This window comes from Rattus norvegicus, chromosome 5 (genome assembly GCF_021556685.1).
Source record: "Rattus norvegicus strain SHRSP/BbbUtx chromosome 5, alternate assembly SHRSP_T2T, whole genome shotgun sequence".
In the NCBI taxonomy this organism is placed as follows: Eukaryota; Metazoa; Chordata; class Mammalia; order Rodentia; family Muridae; genus Rattus; species Rattus norvegicus.
This window is the reverse complement of record NC_141538.1, coordinates 166,627,593-166,646,618: the sequence shown is the minus strand read 5'-3', so window position 1 is coordinate 166,646,618 and position 19,026 is coordinate 166,627,593. Positions and strand designations below refer to the sequence as shown.

The 19,026-nt window shown below is 52.5% G+C and overlaps 1 protein-coding gene across 2 annotated transcripts; it reads right to left on the bottom strand.

The window, feature by feature from the left end:
- Positions 1-217: 217 nt before the first annotated feature.
- Positions 218-17,829, bottom strand: Gpr157 (G protein-coupled receptor 157). 2 transcript variants are annotated; one of them, XR_015619767.1, is made up of 5 exons: positions 17,210-17,686; positions 6,216-6,429; positions 4,353-4,524; positions 3,668-3,865; positions 218-3,289 (listed from the first exon to the last, which is right to left on the bottom strand). XR_015619767.1 is itself a non-coding variant. In NM_001012107.1 (4 exon segments), coding segments are annotated over 4 exon segments (993 nt in total). In that variant the 5' UTR covers positions 17,593-17,829; the 3' UTR covers positions 1,984-3,091.
- Between the last annotated feature and the right edge of the window lie 1,197 nt (positions 17,830-19,026).

Sequence of the window (19,026 nt, the reverse complement as noted above, 5' to 3'; positions counted from 1 at the left end):
AACAGTGAAGCCCAACAGTGAAGAGCATCAGCTGTTCCTGCAAAGGACCCAGGCTTAGTTCCCTTTACCCAGAGCTCACAACTATTTGTGAATCCAGTTTCAGGAGATCAGACTCCCTCTGGCCTCTAAGGGCACTGCACATACACACTCACTAAGGTGCACTTACACACTCGAAACACTCACTCACACACACCAAAACAAAGACATAATGGACTCATTTGTACTCTGAACTTCGGACACATAATAATTTTTATTTTTATTTCAGAGAGAGATTGAGAGAGGGAGAGAGAGAACAAATTAAAATGCTTTTAAAAGCTGGCTGGGGGTGGCATAGACCTGCAATCCCAGAAACAGTAAAACCGTTTAAGGCCTGTCTGAACAACTAGTACGAACCCTCTGTTTCAAAACTTAAAAAAACAGAACAAAAAGGGATGGGAAAACAGCTAAATGCTAGAGCATACGCACACACATGCACACACACACACACACACACACATACACACGTACACACGTACGCACACACACGTACACAGGTGTGCACACACATGCACACACACGTACACACACGTACACACACGCACACACACACGTACACACACACGTACACGTACACACACGCACACACACACGCACACACACAGCGCCTCAGAGACTCAGAGGTGGGAAGCAGCTGATGAGCAGAACGCTCACAAAGTGCTTGGAGGAGGGGGCATGGCAAGGGCTGTAGCACCCATTAAGGCTGAGGTCACATCTGGGTGACTGAGGGACAGACAGACAAATATTAATAACACAACCTGGCAGAGACAGGACCCCACCAGGCTGACCAAAGGGAAGGGGAGCTGGCGGTCTCACAGGAGCTAAGGCCCCTCCGGGCTCTGAGGATTCTTTCTTTCCTCTTCAGTTATGAACCCTGGGTGCCCAGAAGACCCACTTGGTCACTGGCTGAGCCAAAGTTGATGTCTGTGAGCTCCTAGGGCTAGAGGCCAGGCACCAAGCCTTGGGTCACCACCTGCCACCTGAGGTGACATGGCAGCACCAGAAGCTGATGGGAAAGATCAAATGCAGACTTTGTAGAGGGTTTACAGGCAGAATCCTGGCCAGTGGCATCAACCGTTAAAAGAAAGCTTGGGTAAGCCCTAGGCTCCAGGACCAGGGCTTTCTGATGTCCCTGTCAAAGCCTTCCCTTGAGCAAGGCCCCAGACAGCCAGGGCTCCACAGTGCCCCTGTCTGGCTGGGTTTCTCCCAACGTCATTTCCTCTGTGGTATTTGGTAGGTTATTTTCTCCTCCGCCGGAAACACATTCCTAGAATTTCCGATCCATTTCAGAAGCCAGGCGATCATTACCGCTGCGTGCTGACAGTGCACAAATTGGCTGTAATGTCTTCACAGGACCTCAGGATGCCCTACACAGTTCTGGTTTTGTAAGCAGATAGAGGAGCTTTCTTTGACACCCAAAAGGGAACCCACCTCTTGTCGATTTTCCTAAAGAAATGCTTTAGGAAACCAGAAAGAGAGCATCTGGACACAGCCCTCTGAGGGACTATTCCTTTCCTGAGAGAGACGGGAACTGATGGCCCGGCGTGACCTGCTTTCATCTTGAGCCGTTTTACCAGGCTCTGAGCATCCTCTTGGCTTTGTGGGGACATTGACAGAATCCAAGGGCGCTACCTCACCTTGACTGCACACTTCCCACCCTGAGAACCTGCGAGTCAGCTCGTAGCGCCTTCTGAAATGAGGGATGTGTGGATGGAAATGACACTGAGTAAAAGAGACGCAGATCTCAGTTAAGCCCCTCTCTGGCGAGGCTTGTTAGCCCAAGGCTACAGTTCTAGCTTCCTGGGAAGTTGAGGTAGGAAAATCTCAAGTTCAAGGCCAACCTAGGCAACTTAGTGAGATTCTGTCTCAAAAAAAGAGGGGGAGGGGGTGGGATAGAACTCAGTGGCAGAGCACCTGCCCTAACAGGCACAACACAACAAAAGCAGGCACAACACAACAAAACAAAACATTTTTTAAAAATCTAATCATCAGGGGGCAGAGGCAGGTGGATCTCTGTGAGTTTGAGGCCAGCCTGATCTACCTAGCAAGTTCCAGGTCAGCAGGTCCATGAGACCCTGTTTCAAAACGTAAAATAAAATGCAATCATCTCAGAATCCTATCCCCCAGATAAATACAAAACAAAACACAGAGGCTCTTTGTATTTTGGGTGCTAGGACCAACCTGGAAACTACACTGAGCTACAGGTCCAGCCTGAGGCTGAATCTTAAAACATTGACCTTCGGGGTAGAATCAGTTCCACCTTTTCCTAAGCAAAGTGCAGAACCAGACCCCGCTCCCCACTCACCCCTGTATGAGTCACCGTGAGGACAGGGTTCTGTGAGAACAGCAGGCGTCCACAGGGACTGGGAGCTGAGCTACCTTCTGTCCTAGTACTGGGAGGGGACGTGGATGCTAAGTGATTGACTAATGGCCAGGACTCTGGACTCTGGCCTGTGCTGAAATTCAGATGTAATAAACATCGAGGGGTGACGGATGACCCACGCAGAGACTCCGTGAGATTCCCATGAGCGTGGGCCTGGGTGGTTTTGATCAATGATGGCATTCCTCTGTGACTTGGGTGGACTTGGGACCTAGTCTAAGGATGTTACCCTCTGCTGACCAGCACTGCTGATTACCCTCAGGGTCTCTAGGGATTCTCAACACCCTGGCAAACCTGGACTCCATACTGTGATGTCTGGGATCCAAGAAGATGTTCGGTCATGCCTGGGATGGGTCCACAGGTGTGGATCCATCTGTAAACAGCTCTGGTGGCCCGGGGACACCGGGAAACTGTGTCCGGGCAGTATCCTGCATGGCTGAATCTCACGGTCTTTGTGCTCACACAATCAAACCCCACTAAACCAAGGGACTCGAGTGTGCAAGGAATGCACTGCCTGCCTGTGATTCTGGGAGGTGGAAGAGTCCACACTGATGGCTGCCTCTCCACGGGGCTCCGAGCTTCACTAGGCGAGGCTTCCAGTGTGCTTGGTCCCCGAATCCTGAAGCAGGAACCAGGAAGGCAGCACCAGCGAGAACAGTGAGGGAAACCAACTATTCAAGTGCTGGGCACTTCTGGGGTCCGTCTGGATTCCTGAGATTCCCCCATCTTGGGGGGAATGGAAGCCCCAGGAGGGTTCTGGGTGGGGGGCCGAGGATAGCAACAGCAGAGAGAGAAGAGCCTTGTGCGGACCGCCCGGGTGCAGAGGACAAACATGATGCAGTTGGCCCCTCCCTGGAAGGTGTTTCCAATGCCCTGTGGGGGTGGGGAAGGGCGTAAACACAGAAAGGCAATCATGGGGAGTTGGTGGGCTGCTATGACCTTCCCATCCCTGCCTCTAAACGTGGGATGAGCTCAGACGTGTGGCCTTAACCAGAGAGTCCTGAACAGGTCTAAACTGGTCACCTAGCCTGGACCTGCATTTAGGCCTTCTGCATTGAGAAGAACCCAGGATCAGTCAACCCTGCCAGGGCCCCTCTAGGTGACTGAAGATGAGTGGACACTCCAAACCACCCCCGCTTTGGGACACAGAAGGGACAGTGAGCTACCCTGCTTCCCATAAGCCCATCCTGCTAACACACTGGGACCTGAGATGCCTCTGTAGGGTGGCAGGGCCCATGGGAACAGACGTACATGTAGAACAACCAGCACCGGTGCCTGCACAACCGGGGAGCCACAGAGGGTCAGGACAAAGCGCACGGTGCTCCAGACCCGGAGGCAGATGAATATGAAGGGAATGAGGATCAGTTTCTTATCAGCCATGGAGGTGGGGGAGCCTCGCTGCAGCTGGCGCCCCTCCCAGATGGGCCGGTACTCCGAGAGCGCCTGGTGCTGTGAGGAGAACAGGGAGCAGAGAATGAGAGACAGGCCTCTCACCGGATTGCCTGTGCACACCCAGTGCCCACACCAGCCAGGGACGGCAAGGGGCGGGCACTGCTGTCTTTCTGATCACCGTGTCTAATTGATCTCTCTCCTTCCCACCTCAAGCCAACGCAGGTGGCAGGTTCTCAGACGATGTCATGCAGGCTTGTCAAGCCCTTTGCTCTAAGCCCTCGGAGGCTGCATTTTGGTCCTTTCTTACACGATTCCGTCAGGGTAAGCAAGCGCAGCTTGTTCTGACCTCTGTCCTGTTCTCTCCCTTGCTCACTCTTCCAGCCAAGTCGCTCTCCTCTGACCCCAGGTCTCAGCCAGTCCTTGTATCTGGGAAAACGTGCCCAGTTTCCCGCAGCCCCCTCACGTTCAAGTCCTTAGCCAGTGTCACATCCAGAATGAAGCTCACAGCCAGACCTCCCGCCAATAGCCCTGACCCCATCCTAACCATTGGCTGCTGTCTGTTTCCCATGGTTCTTCCAACCTCCATCCTCTGAGGCCATCTACCCTTGTTTCTCGGCGTATCCCCCGCCCGCTCCACAATGTGAGATCCCCAGAGTGCAGGCTTGCCCACAGAAGCGGCAGAGGAAGGCACGGAGTTGGTCTTGGCACTTGCATTCCTTGGGGATGGATGTCATGGCAAGAAAAATGTTCAGTTTCAAATCACAATCAAATCTGCAAAACCGACTGAAGTGGCCAAGGATCGAAAGGTGTCGGTTTGAGCCTGGTCTAGGACGCTGAAGCCCCGGTAAGGGGACAGCCATGTTCTTAGCATCCCTGAGTACCAACCTTCAACAGCAACAACCTGATAAAGGGACCCATTTCCTCCTCCCGTAGGGGTCTGAGACAGGACATGATCTATGTTCCCACCTCCCTGGCCACTTCATTCCTCTTCTGAAAACTCTTGCCAAAGTGCAAGAGGAAACTGTCACACACAGAAACCGGCCTGGCAAACGGGGAGCTCCTGCCCTACTCTAGAAAGCACAGAGGCAAACACCAAGAGGATGAAGCCTGGTAGAGCTGGGAGCAGGGCTTCATTCTCCAGGAGCAGCCCTCATCTTCCCAGGTCAGAAAGGCTCCGACACTCGTCTGTGTGGGACTCACTGCCAGCCCTGCTCGCCAGCCAGGACTCCAGTGGAGCCGGCGAGGACATGGCGCAGGTGAGGACCAGCTAAACGGAAAGCTCGGGTCTCAGAAGACAGATGTAAATGTGTACGGGGATGAGGAGTCCCGAGAACACAAATCAAGAAGTATCGGTCAGTCAGAAGTGGCTGCTCGGGGCTAGACAGGATAGTTTTTAATCCCAGCACTGGGGAGGTAGAAGCAGGTGGATTCTGTGAGTTCAAGGCCAGCCTGGGCTACAACGTGAGACTTTGTCAAAAAATAAATAAAAAATAAAAATAAACAGAAAGAACAGACAGATGAGCTGTCCGGTCGGAAGGATCTACAGCCATGGCCGTGCCTCACTGATAGAGTGTTTAAGCACGCAGAGGGCCTCAAGCACTGAAAGACAAAACAACCTGCTGGTAAGACACATCCTCCTTGAGTTTCTGCCTTGAAATCTCAGGGGGTGGAAAGCTTATCGTTTCATTACTTGAGAGGCAGAGGCAGGAGGAGCAAGAGTTTAAGGTTGTCCTCCACTTCCATGCTGCATCAGACCCTGTCTCCGGGACACAGTGCATTTGATGGAGCGCCCACTCAGCACACATGAAGCCCTGGGTGCCAGCCCCAGCACTGTCAAACTGGTATGCTGGTGCGCGCCTGTAATCCTAACACTTGGGAGGTGGAAACAGGAGCAGAAACGTAAGGACATCTTTGATGGGACTCTCTCGTGAGTTTGAGGCCAGCCTGAGCTACATGTTACCCTCAACAAAACAAGACCCCACCCCCCCCAAAAGGTACATTAAATACACGGAAGGAAATAGGGTTCTCACTGGCTGGAGTCTGAACTCAGCGCAACCTCTCTGGTGCGCTGCTTTAGCTACCGATCGGTTTATCAGTTTATCGGCTCCCACTTCTCTGAGGACAAGCCTCCCTTTTTGGACAGCCCTGTGGATTTGTGGTCTCCACCATTCTGACTGCCACAACTGCTTAGAAGCATCTTAACTCCTTAGTGTAATACCGGAGCTTGCCACACAGGGGCAGTGCAAGACCATGTGGAAATGCAGCTCTGCTGTCCAGCTACTGCAGTGTGAACCCGCTCAGCCCCCTAAGTCACACCTACACTGGGTCAGCCCAGGGACACAGTCCCTATGGCCCAGCACTAGCTTGCTTCCTCAGAGATAAAGCCTGTCCCCTAAGTGGCACCTACCGCCCTGTTGATGTGCTTCCTGACCAAAAGGTACAGCAGAGGTAGCAAGATGTAAGCCAGCATCTCCCACAGCTTCCCGGTCAGTAGCATCCACAGGACACGGTCCTCGGCCTCCAGGTTGATCCAGCACCAGCCCACGGACACATCAGAGGCATCGTAGCCTATCTTCTTTAGACAGACGGCTGCCACTGTGATAGCCAACGGGACACCCCAGCTGAAGAATAATGAGAAAAGAGAGGTGCCAAGGTTAGCCTATAAGAAAAGAGGGGTGCATGGGGCTGGGGATTTAGCTCAGTGGTAGAGCGCTTACCTAGGAAGCGCAAGGCCCTGGGTTCGGTCCCCAGCTCCGAAAAAAAGAACCAAAAAAAAAAAAAAAAAAGAAAAGAAAAGAGGGGTGCCAAGGTTAGCCCATAACACCCTACAGTGTCGGCATGGGCAAAAAAAATGACTGGAGTCCTCTGTGAAGGGGACAGTGCTCCCCAAACCAGCAGCAGTGCTCCTGCAAAACAAGGGAGGGCAGGAAGGGCAGGGAAGCCTGCTCTAATTTAGAATTCCAGGACTTTGAGGCTGGGGATGTGGCTTGGTCAGGAAGGGAACGGCTATCTCTACACCACCCCACCGAAAGTGGGCATGCTTGTAACTGCCTGTAGCTCAGCGCTTGAGAGGTGGAGACGGATAGACCACTGTGAAATCCAGGCTAACCTGGACTACATAGTGAGGTGCTAGCCTGGGCTACAGAGTGAGACTCCCTCAAAAACAACCTCCCAAAGGACAGCAGCTCAGTGGTCTCTGGCTGCTCTTCCAGGATTCTATGCACCACATGGTAACTCGCAACCATCGGGGGCCAAGGGGATTTACTGCCTACTGGTAGCCTACAATCCCCAATCCAGACCCTGGGTTCTCCCAAGCTCCCCCAGGTTTCCAGGGGACTGAAGGAGGGTTTACACTTCAACATAAATGCTGGTATTTGCAGACTGGTACAAACTGGTGACTCCAGTTTCCGGGGATTCAGCATCCTCTTCTGGCACAAGTGAGCAGACAGACAGACAGACAGACAGACAGACACACACACACACACACACACACACACACACACACACACACAGGCAAGATGGTCATATTGAAAAATAAAATAATTTAAAAATAAAAATTCAGTGTTCCTCAGAGACAGTGTGGCCAGACCGTTTCAGCTCCTACATGCCCAGCTTTTCTCCCGGCATCCAGAGGAGTGTGGGCCCCACTCTGCAAATACTGGCATGTGTGTCAAGGCTTAAACTGTCCAGTTTCTTGGTAACTCGGGGGAACTTGAGGTTGCAGGATTTGGGGGAATCCAGAGTCTAGATCCATGGGCTGTGGGTAAATCCCCTTGGCCCTAAGGCTTCCTTTCTTAGGCAGAGGAAGTATTGCCTAGTAAGCATCAAAGTGACCTCCTAGAACACCCGGCTGGAGAGATGGCTCAGCAGTTAAGAGCACTGACTGCTCTTCCAGAGGTCCTGAGTTCAAATCCCAGCAACCACGTGGTGGCTCACAACCATCTGTAATGGGATCTGATGTTTTCCATTTGGAGAACACCCCACAATTAGGCCCAAGTCTCCTTCCCAGAAGCCCTGTCCCACTTCCTTCCAACCAGAGGGATACCTCTTACGGAGCTGACACATGGGTTGAGGGCGCCGACTTTGATGCAGTGGGTTGGGTCCAAACTATCACTTTGCTGCCACCCAGGCAGGTTGCTTAGCTTCAGCACGCCAGGGCAGCGTTCCCGCAGGGTGGGGAAGGTGACTGCACTGTCTGAGGAATTCACACAGCTCACACAAGCCCAGGCAACCCCACATGTGCTGGCGGCCATCAAGGCTGTGATTACAGCCCCGGCATGGCAATGCATGCCTGTAACTCCAGCACTTGGAAGCCAACCTGGGCTACGTGGCTGTGATGTTGTTATGGGGCTCATCAGAAGAGTGTAGATGGGTGTGTATAGTGTGTGCACATGTATACATACATGTATCAAACATGCACCTTACATATAGTGTACAGTATCATACATGCACCACACGTGTGTCATATATGTACCATACATGTGTCATGCATGTGCCATACATGCATCATATATGTGCCACTCATGCATCATATATGTATCATGCATGTATACATACATGCCACGAATAGAAGGATGTTCGTGTCCTCGGGTACACGAGCAATGTCTACCTCTTCTCCTGAGGTCCCCAACTGAGACTTGAGAACCAGTGAATTTATGGGGCTTCCTAACAGATCATAGGTGAGGGGTTACTTATAGGGGTGTGGGTGTTCCTCCCCTAAAAGGTTGCGTCTATAAAGCCTTACCTTTATTCAGTAGGAATGAGGACTTCCTCATGGACACCTAGATGGATCCCAGCCCCGCCCCATCCAGTCTTTCTGGGTCTATGTACTCTAAACCCTTCCCAAGGCAGGTACGTGTTAGACAGAGGTCCATACAGAAGGTGGCTGGAATTTACTGGGCACTCAAGTGAGGGTCTTGTGACCTCTACATCCTCATGAGGGAATGTTAACAGTCAACAGGTCTGGCCGGGATAACCCTCCGTAAACAAGCTGAGAGGACAGTTATAATACCCTATACTAGACTAGAAGGACAGACTGAAACCCACAAGCTGTCCTCTGACCTCCACGTGTGTGCCACGGACACCCATGCCCTCCCTCACAAATAAATACACGCAATTTCCAAAACACACGCATGCGCATACGCACTTATATTTCTACATTTCTATACCAAGCACTCCCTATGGCCACGCCCTACAGACAAAGGACTTTCCTTCCAGGGCTGCTTCCCTGAGCCCTGCTCTCCCTGGCCAGCCATGATCAGGAATTGAGAGTGATCTCCATCATACACAAAAAGAGGCAGCCTCACAACTTTCATTTTCTGTAACATCTAAGATGAAATTGAGAGGCCCCTAATCCTAGCACTGTGCTTTTGTGCTTGTTAGTGTCGAATCTGTTTCTACAAAATACGGCGCTCTTAGATGTGGTCCCTGGCTGGGGAGAGTGGGGCTCAGGGAAGCAGCCCTAGAAAGAAAGTCCAATGGTTGTACGGGCGTGGCCATAGGGAGGACTTGGTATAGAAACTCTAAACCTCTGATTCTGAAGCAGGAGGACTCAAGGACCAAGGTCTGTCTAACTGGAGGAGGGCTAGCACACCATACCCGAGAAGATCTCTCATTTGGGGTGGCACCAGCAGCGCCTCCGGGGAGCGCCTGGGCCTCTGGTTTGTGTTTGCCTAGAACTCTAGGACAGCTCTGCATTGTCCCGTCCCCCCCCACCCCCCCCCCCACGTTCCAGACCCTTCTCTCCAACTCCCAACTTTCAGAACCTGAGGCTAGGACTGCATGTGGAGACAAGGTTCTTCCAGAGTTAACTCAATTCAAATGACTTGGCTGCCAGTGTGGGTCCACATCCAAGAGCACTTGGCGTAGACAAGCACAAAGGGGCACCCTTGTAAGCATCTGGGAGACGATGCCATCTAAGAGCCAAGGAGAGAGGACCCAAGAGAAACCTCCTCGCCCACACCTTGAACTTCCAGCTCCAGAGCCACGAAGGAAGAACTCCAAGCTGCCCAGGATATGGGTTGTTGGCACATCAACAACCTCCTCCTTGGGAGGAGACACAGCCCCAAGCCCTGGGGGAGCACAGCCCACCCCCCCACCCCCCCACCCGAGTCCCAGGGATGAACTAGAAGGGCCCAGAGAAGAGAAACCGGACAGGATGATGCTTGGCTTTCCTCAGTTAAGCCCTTCTGGGACCTCTCTATTCATCGTAGTTTCAAATTTCCAGGGGCGTGAAACTCATTGTGCACAGGGAGGAGGCAAACCACCCTCATACTAGGAGTTCATATGATGGCCACAGGCAGGTGGCTGTCCTCAGAATACCAGTGTGCCGGATGCCTGCTGGAACCAGGCCCCTTGGGCATTCCAGTTCTGCCCATCTGGAGAACTGTTATAGAATAGAGCACTTTTCTGTAAGGGCATCCTTCCTCCCAATTCACTGAGCTCAGTGGAGAAGCTTCCCCCTGCTTTCCAGAGAGCCATCTGAAGTCCCTGCCCAGGCCCCAGCCCATCCCACTAAGGGCCCAGGTTATAAGTGGGCTCCAGGGATGTTTGTGCCACCAGCTCCTCCCACAACCAGATTCCTGTATTTCCTCAGTTCCTCCTGAACTCTGGAGGTTGGCAACTACAGGGTAGAAAACAAAGAGGGGGTCTTCCTTCACCCCTCTATGTGCCAAATCGCAACTTCTGGTTTAAGGACCCAGTGACTGTAGAAAGCCTTAAAAGCCAACAGAGTTAGGGTCTGGGAAATAGAGGAAACCCTGAGGCAACAATGTTTCAGTTTACAAAAGCTCTAGGGAGGAGCTGTCAGGAAGCAGGCTGAACAGAGAAGAGGCTGTAAAGAGGCAGCTTCCCCGGGACAATGGCCTCCCATTGTCCCCCTCCTGGGGCAGAGCTAGGATGTGGGAGAGGTTCAGGGGGTCAGTCTCTAGGAAGGCTGACTTGAGGTCATTCTGTGGCTTCAGCTGTGGGAGGGGGAGGGGTGTCCCATGCAATGCACGACATACCTGGTCACACTCTAATTAATCCCCAGCAGACGGCCCTGCACAACTAGGTCCTGGCCACACTGGCTGAAGAAAGATAAACTCTTACTCTACACTTGGAAGGATCAAAGGTAGCCTCTGAGGCCGCCCCTGGGGCCATGCTCTGGGTTTTCTACTGCTAAGACTTTACCTTATTATCTTGAAAAGGAGCGTTGGGTAGAACAATCAAAAACCAGCTCCAATTTGGGGGCACTGAAGCCCTGGAGTATTGCTCAGAAGGCTGCTGCCCAGAGGGGATCATGGGTGCTGTACTTCCTATCCAGAACCTTCCCTAAGCAGCTCAACTAAAGTGCAACAGCCTGAGGTAGGGTGGGGCCCTAGGATTGGCTTCCTGAGTTACATCCTTTCTAGTACTTTCACTTAACGGCTAAACTGAGGCTGCTCCATTCCCTCCCCCCCCCAGCTGAGGACCGAACCCAGGGCCTTGCACTTGCTAGGCAAGCGCTCTACCGCTGAGCTAAATCCCCAACCCCAAGGCTGCTCCATTCTAAGCACAGAGACCTCCTCACTCTCAAGTCTGAAAACGTAAGGAATTTCCTTTTGTTCTACGAATTGACCATTGGAGCTCCTATCTCAGGGCTCTCCCCCACCTCCTACCCCCCAACTCCTCTACCCCCACCCCACCCCTCCCCCAACTCCCACCCCCACCCCTCCCCCAACTCCCACCCCCACCCCTCCCCCAACTCCCACCCTCACCCCTCCCCCAACTCCCACCCCCACCCCTCCCCCCAAACCCTCACCCCCTGCCACCTGCTGTCAACTGGGTGCACTAAAGGATGTTTTGCCCACAATCTACTTTAGCATATATTCACCCCCAAACTGGAAAGGTGGCAAATGACTTAAATCCCAGCACTTCCCAGCCAAGGGGCAGGCAGGTTGGTTTACAATAGGGAGTTGCAGGCCAGCCAAGGCTGCTTAGAGACCTATCTTTAAAAATAAAGAAAAAAAGAAAAAGAAAATGTGGAGACATTTTCCCTTTTGTAGAGCCTGCTCCTCCCTTATCAGCCCTTGTAACAGCTCTAAGACCCCAGCCTGTAGACCCCAACGACAGCAACTGAACGAGAGCAGGGCGTGGCAGCTGGGAGGTGAAGGAGAGAAGCCTGACCTTAACTCAAAACCAGTCTCCTGAGCTACACAGCGAGTTCTAGGCCAGTCTGGGCTACAGTACTGGACAGACCTCAGCAACAACAAAAGCCAAGCTGGGGCACGATCACTTTTGTAACCCTTGCACTTGGGAGATCAAGAGTTTGATCGCTCACAAGGCTACACAACAAGTTTGAGGCCAGGCTTTGCTGAGAAACCTTCTCAGAAGACAAAAACAAACAGAAATGGGTCTCTCCCCAGACACCCCACCGCCCTAGCACAAGTCTTCAGGAGGAGGCGACACTGGGACACCGGAGGAGGAATCCCCAAATCCAGTTCTGCCCTTGAGTTCGTGGCAATCCCCCTGCTTCAGCCTCCTAAATCCTGGGATTACAGACATGCCCTACAATGTTTGGGGTACCCTACCTTTGTGTTCCTTTTCATTAGGTCGCGACTTCCAACCCCTTGCAAAGAGTTTTTATGACACTTAAGACACAAGACTCTTCTCCGTCACCCAACGGAGCGCCTGAGGTAGGTGAGGGAGAGAAGGCAATACAACTGCGGTCACATTCACTCACAGACTGTTGGAGGTCAGCTTAGGCAGGACCCTTACCTCTGATCCTTGGAGACAACACCCACTTCCCGCCCCTATCCACAGGACTCTAGAACAGATCTGGCAGAATAGGGGTAAGGGTGTAGGTGGCTAATCAGCTCGGGCTGGCTCTGGAGCCCTTGCCAAGGGGAGGGTGGAGACAGCTTCTGGGTTATCTCAGTTGCCTTAAAGGAAGAATGAGTTCAAGACACGGCCCCCGGCAACTCCAGCCCTGGCCACAGGTGGGCGCTATAACCAACGAGCGCAGAAGCACATTCTGATGGCTGCGCAACAGGAATGATCAAAGCCGAGCAGGGGCTGGAGAGGGAGCCCGGCTCAGAGCAATGGGGGCTACTACAGAGGACCTGGGTTCAATACCCGACTCCCACATCCACAGTCATCTGTAACTCCAGTCCCTGGGGGCCTCCTTGGGCACTACACACGTGATTCAGGCTTACATGCCGGCAAAACACCCACACAGAAAGGAAAGAAAGAAAAAGAGACAGAGCAATAACCACGCCATGCCTGGCCGATGTCACTTTGCCACGTGAACTCCAAAGCACTTCTGAAACCTGCCAGAGTGCAGAACCCGAAACCCTTTGAGGAAGCGCCAGACAAACAAAACCAAGGGACATCCTATGAATCGCCATGCTGAACTCCTCACAAGGCCAGTGTTACGAGTCCAGTACAGTGACCCCTTCAGTCGTCTCAGAACCCAGGAGGGGGGCAAAGGATTTGCCCTGAGGCTGAAGCTAACTTGGGCTACATATGGAGTTCCAGGCCAGCCTAGACTACAGACTAAGGCCCTGTCTGAACAAAATAGAAACAGGAGCTTGGGATACAGGGAGGAATGCTTGCCTGGGTTTTATCCTGACCCTCAGCCGTGCACGGGACCCTTAGTGGCCACGGCCCTGCAATCACAGCAGTCTGAAGTAGAAGTAGGATTGGACTCAAACAAAAACAAAAGTAAACGAACAAAACCGTCCATGTCGGGCTAGCAAGATGGCTGGGGGTGGGGGTGGGGGGTTAAAGGTGCTTACTGCACAAGCCTGATGATTCAATCCCTGGAACCCACAGAAAGGTGGAAGGAGAGAACTGACTCCCCAAAGCTGTCTTCTTCCACAGACGGAGTGCCATGACACATGTATTCCCTAAACGACAATACTAAGTGCAAATAAAGTCAGCGTTATGAACTAAGATGGCCGCGGAAATGGAAGAATGGAGGAGATAAAAAGACATGAAAATCACGTCAATGCTTAAGCCAGAACTTTCCTCAGAGAGACAAAGGCCAGAGAAAGTCTGCCCATCAGGTGGCAGTGTCAGGTGTAGTTGTGTACAGGTCTGTGTGCTTCTGTTGGAGAGCCGCCGTGCACAAAAGCATTTAGGGAGGAGAAGCATCTTTGTCTCTTCAAGAAAAACAACAGAAGACGATACAGTGCTAACATTCAGGAAATCTGCAAAGCTAAAAATAAGTTTTGCTCAAGTAATTTGTTATTCCAGCCAGGAAGAGTCATAAAGGGTGCAGACTCTGGAGTGGGTCAGAATCAGTGTCCACACCGAGCCTCCCACTTCCCACTCTGTGGTCTTGGGCCATTTGTCTTCTGTGAGTGGTGGGTGACTGTCCCGCCCACTTCTGGAATTCTGAGTTTTATGCCTGTAATTGTTTTTGGGTGTGGGATTTCTCAGGGCTGGGGATGTAGCTCAAACTTCAATCTCCAGACTCTCCAGAAAAGAAACAGAAAAGGTCTCCCTTTGATGCCACGGTCTCTCTCTCTCTCTCTCTCTCTCTCTCTCTCTCTCTCTCTCTAAGCGAATGCTTTTGGCATACACCAACTTATTTATTTTTCAGGTTTATTTATTTTTATTTTATATGAGTACACTGTCACTGTCTTCAGACACACCAGAAGAGGCCATCGGAACTGAACTCAGAACCTCTGGAAGAGCAGCCAGTGCTCTTAACCGCTGAGCCATCTCTCCAGCCCTTGGTGCCACATTCTTTTACACCAGTAAACACTCGATTAGAGCACCGGCTACCAGCATGTAATAGAGGCCCGCCATTTTGGATGGGAAAGAAGTCTCTTGACTCACTGTTCTTGTATTGTTGGACATTGAAATCAGTTCTAAATCTCACGATGGCGACAGCACTTCGGCAAAGTCCCGGGAACACACAGCATTGTGTGGACTTTGTATTATCTTAGGCTAGGCTCTGGTCAATAGGATTACAGGAGCCGGAGGTATGAGCCAGGGCTTCCTACAAGGATTACTCCAGATAACAAAACCAAGAAAGCAGGTGGCCCAGCATTGCCAACTCTTTAGTATTGTTATACTGAACAACGGTTAGTACTCGCATTATTTTTCTTCCAATTCAAATGAGAAAATGGTACTCTGCTACTCTGTCAAAGTAACTTTCGGGGGGGGGGGGGGGCACAAGGTTCTTAAGAACCCAGGGCCTTGCGCTTCCTAGGCAAACGCTCTACCACTGAGCTAAATCCCCAATCCCGTGCTGTTAGCGTTTTAAGTCCTTTGCAAGGCTGTAAAGTTTGAAGAGTCTGGGTAGTCGATGGGCGTGGTAGCACACGCCTTTAATCTCAGCAGCCACGGGAGCCAGAGGCAGGAGGTTCCAGGCCAGCCAAGGCTACACAGGGAGACACTCCAAAGCTGTACACCGGGGAACCCCTAGCAACCGGCATGGGAGGATCTAGGTCAGAAGTGAACCTGTTGGGCAGGTTCTAGCAAGTCCCCTGAACACAGCAAGCCCTAGGAAGACTTCCCCAAGCATCACGGAGAACTCTCCTAGAGATGCTGACGATGCGGACGAACAGAGCACTCCCAACTCATGGGTTAGAGAACTCATCTTCTGAAGGGACCACAAAGAGGGTTCTGTTTCTTTGCTTAAAAAGTGTCCTGTCTTCATCAGGTTTTAAAGGAAGGCAGCAGGGCTGGAGAGATGGCTCAGTGGTTAAGAGCACCGACTGCTCTTCCTGAGGTCCTGAGTTCAAATCCCAGCAACCACATGGTGGCTCACAACCATCTGTAATGAGATCTGATGCCCTCTTCTGGTGTGTCTGAAGGCAGCTACAGTGTACTCATACAATAAAATAAAATCTTAAAAAAAAAAAAAAAAAAAAGGAAGGCAGCAGAAGAGAGGTCCTTGCAAAGAAAGGGCTCCTTTTCCAGTGCCACTGACCACCTGTGTTCACACTTCAACCCTGCCAGGGTCTGACGTAGTTGGTGTCTGGTGCATGCTGGAGGGGAGAGGAATCCCGGACTCCTTTTCAGTAGGTCCCTACGCTGTAACATGATGACATGGTACAAAGATTTTGCTTGGCCAGTGGAGAAGAGGGTTCTTTCGTTTCTTTCGGACCCACTGGGTCCTTAGCTTCCTTCCAACAGCTACGAAAACAGGAGGTCAAGTGACTTTTCCCAGCTTGTTGCCTCCGCGTGTGACACCCAGGTGACCTGTCTCTACCGAAGTGCTGACTACCCTCTCGGCCCTTGGAAAGCATTCAAGTTTTTAATAGACAGGGCCTATAATTAGGGCGAACTCCGGTGCCTTGAGCTGAGGCAAGGAGACAGTGAACAAGCCTTAGGATTCCTGCCTTAAACTCTGCACAGGCTGCTGAGAATTTCAAACTCTGAATGGACAGGAGGGAGGCTGGCCTCGGGTACAGCTTTCTTGCCGACAATCATGAAAGCAGGGCAGACCAGCGCAGCAGTGCAGGGCGGTGGGTTTCCCCATCTCAGGGACTCCAGGTGGCCGAGAGCCTGATCCTGACCAGCCTTCTGCCACCTGACCTGAATCCCCGACAACCAAAACCACATAGAATGGGCTGGAGAGATGGTTGAGGGCATGGCTAGGAGAGGTGGTTAAGATCATGTCTTGCTCTTGTAGAGGACCTGGGTTCAATTCCCAGCACCCACATGATGGTTCACAACCATCTATAACTCCAGTTCTGGGGGATCTGATGCCCTTGTGTGTGAGCTATGAGGGCACCAAGTACTCAAACATGTGATTCTCATGCACGTGCTACACATACAAGCGGTCAATATTCACACATAAAATAAAATGAATAAATCTTTTTTTAAAAACGTGTAAGAAAAATGCAGGTAATGAGGGCCCGAAGTCTATCAATGTCATGAACTGCTTAAAAAGCATACCTCTTTGTATTTTATAGTTGACGCACTACCGTCTGACCGAGGCTGGACGCACCACCACCCACTGTGGTATAAAATTGTAAGTTGTGGGCTCTTAGGCCTGGGCGGTCACCTAACTCATCTCCCAGCCTGCAGACTGGAACGTCTCTCCATGGGCAGCAGAGACTGCCAGACCATGGTGAAGTAGGATGCAAAGGGTACACACTGTCAGCCCCAGTGCCTTTATAAACGGCAGGCCTCTCCCTTTGGGCGAGTCCTGCACCCAACCACACCTTGCTGGGAAAGGTTCTGGCTGGGGCAGACTCAGAGACTACCTTCTTCACAGATGCTCAGACAGGTTTGGCTCCAATTTCTTGGGCAAGTCGGGCATCCTTCCATGGTTCGGGGATGCATGGGAACATGACTACCAGTAGGACACATCACCTTGCCACCTAGATAGGGAACGCACGAATGCCCCAGAACAGCACGCAAGGCCAGGGACTCATAAGTCTGGGTCTGGGGCCTGGAGGCAAAGCAGTGTTTCCTACTCACCTGATGAGGTGAAAAGCCCAGACTAGGTGGTCCGTGCAGGGCCCGCGCGTAGCTCGGACGATATTGAGGTATAGGTAGAGGGCGATGGCCACGGTCCAGAAGAAGGAACTGGTGTTGGCGAAAGTAGAGAGCGCGCCCTGAAGGACGCAATCCCACGAAGTGCCCGCAAAGTCCTGCAGCACTCCGTAGAAGTACGAGGCAGCCGAGAGCAGGTCCGCCAGCGACAGGAAGAGTAGCAGGCGCCGAGCCCGGCTACGCAGGTCAGGCCACAGGGCGTGCGTGGCCACCAGGAGGCCGGAGCCCAGAGCTGACAGCACACAGGACAGCAGTACCACCGCGCGCTCCCACGGCAGCAGCTCGGTGGGAGGCGCGGGTGTGGGCATGGCCGGCTGGGGACCAAGGGCAGACGGCCAGGGTGCACAGGCCCAAGGGTGCCGAGAGGTCGTGACCAAGCAGAGCCCGCGGTCGCCTCTGTCTGGGCATCAAGGCGCCCGGGCTCGCGTCCCCACGGGTCCCGCCTGCGTCCCAGCCCCGCCCAGTCTATCAACTACACAGCCGGCGTCTCCCCGCGGCGCCCTCCACTCCCTGCTGCTAAGCTCTACAATCCTACCCTGAGTCCTCCAGGTCCCTCCCCTGAGCTCCCTAATCCCCGCCCCTGATTTCTCCAGCCCCGCCCCTGAGAACCATAATCCCCGCCCCTGAGCTCTCCACGCCCCGCCCCCGACCGCTCCAATCGCCTCTCATGAGCTCCTTAGTACCCGCCCTCGCCGCCTCCAAGCTGGGTGACCCTTTCACGAGCACTCCACGCCCCGCCTCTGTAACCCTGCGCGCTCTCCTCGCGCTCCGCCCCCGCGCCGTAACACACTAGGATCTGAAGCTCCATCGCTCCGCCCCAGAGCTCTCCACGCCCCGCTCTTTAGCCCCAGAGCTCCGCCTAGCCCCTCTCCGGTCAAGCTCCTCCGGTGCCCCCAACTTGTGCATTGCTCCGCCCTGGTGCTCCTTCAGCCTGGAGCTCAAGCGCTTGCCCACGTTTCCTCACGTCTCTGCGCTTCTACACTTCCCTCCTACCCAGTCCTGTCCCAATCGTTTGTTGCCTTCTGTTTCCCAGAGCTACTCTAGGGGGTTAGCAAATGGCTAGGACATCCCGTTCTGGGGTGGGGAGGGAGAATGACATTTTTAGGGCTAATGTTACTTTCCCTTGGTCAGCTTGCTTACTTCTGTTGGGGAGGGGAGGGGCAGTTGTTGGAGACATTCTTTCCGATGGTGGCAAAAACAGGTCCAGAGCATGACCTACATTCCTGAAGCGTGGGTACTCCAAGTCTTCACAAGGTCTGTGGTGGAGCTTTATGGAAGTTTCTAACTTTTGTTACAATGAACATATTGTTTTTGTGGAGCGGGGAGTGGAACAGTGTACCTTACACATCCCAATGAAGTGTTCACCTACTGAAATATACATATATATATTATATATATATCATTAGTTCCCTCTACATACCTTATTAGGTGCTATTTTAAATGTACATTTTATTGTTTTACATGCGTGGATATTTTGTCTGCATGGTTGTATCTGTACCATGTGCATGCAGTGCCCACAGAGGCTAGAAAAGGGCGTCAGACTCCCCCCCCCCCCCCTGCACCATGTGGGGGCTGGAATCGAATGTGATCTGGAAGGGCAGCAAGTGCTCTTAGCCGCTGAGCCATCTCTCCGGCGCCAGGTGCGATTTTAAGGAATGAAACATTAGTGCCTATGAGTTGGCCTTGAGTAATAGCCCTGGCGGAACAACACTGACGACCTGAATTTGATTCTTAGGACTCAC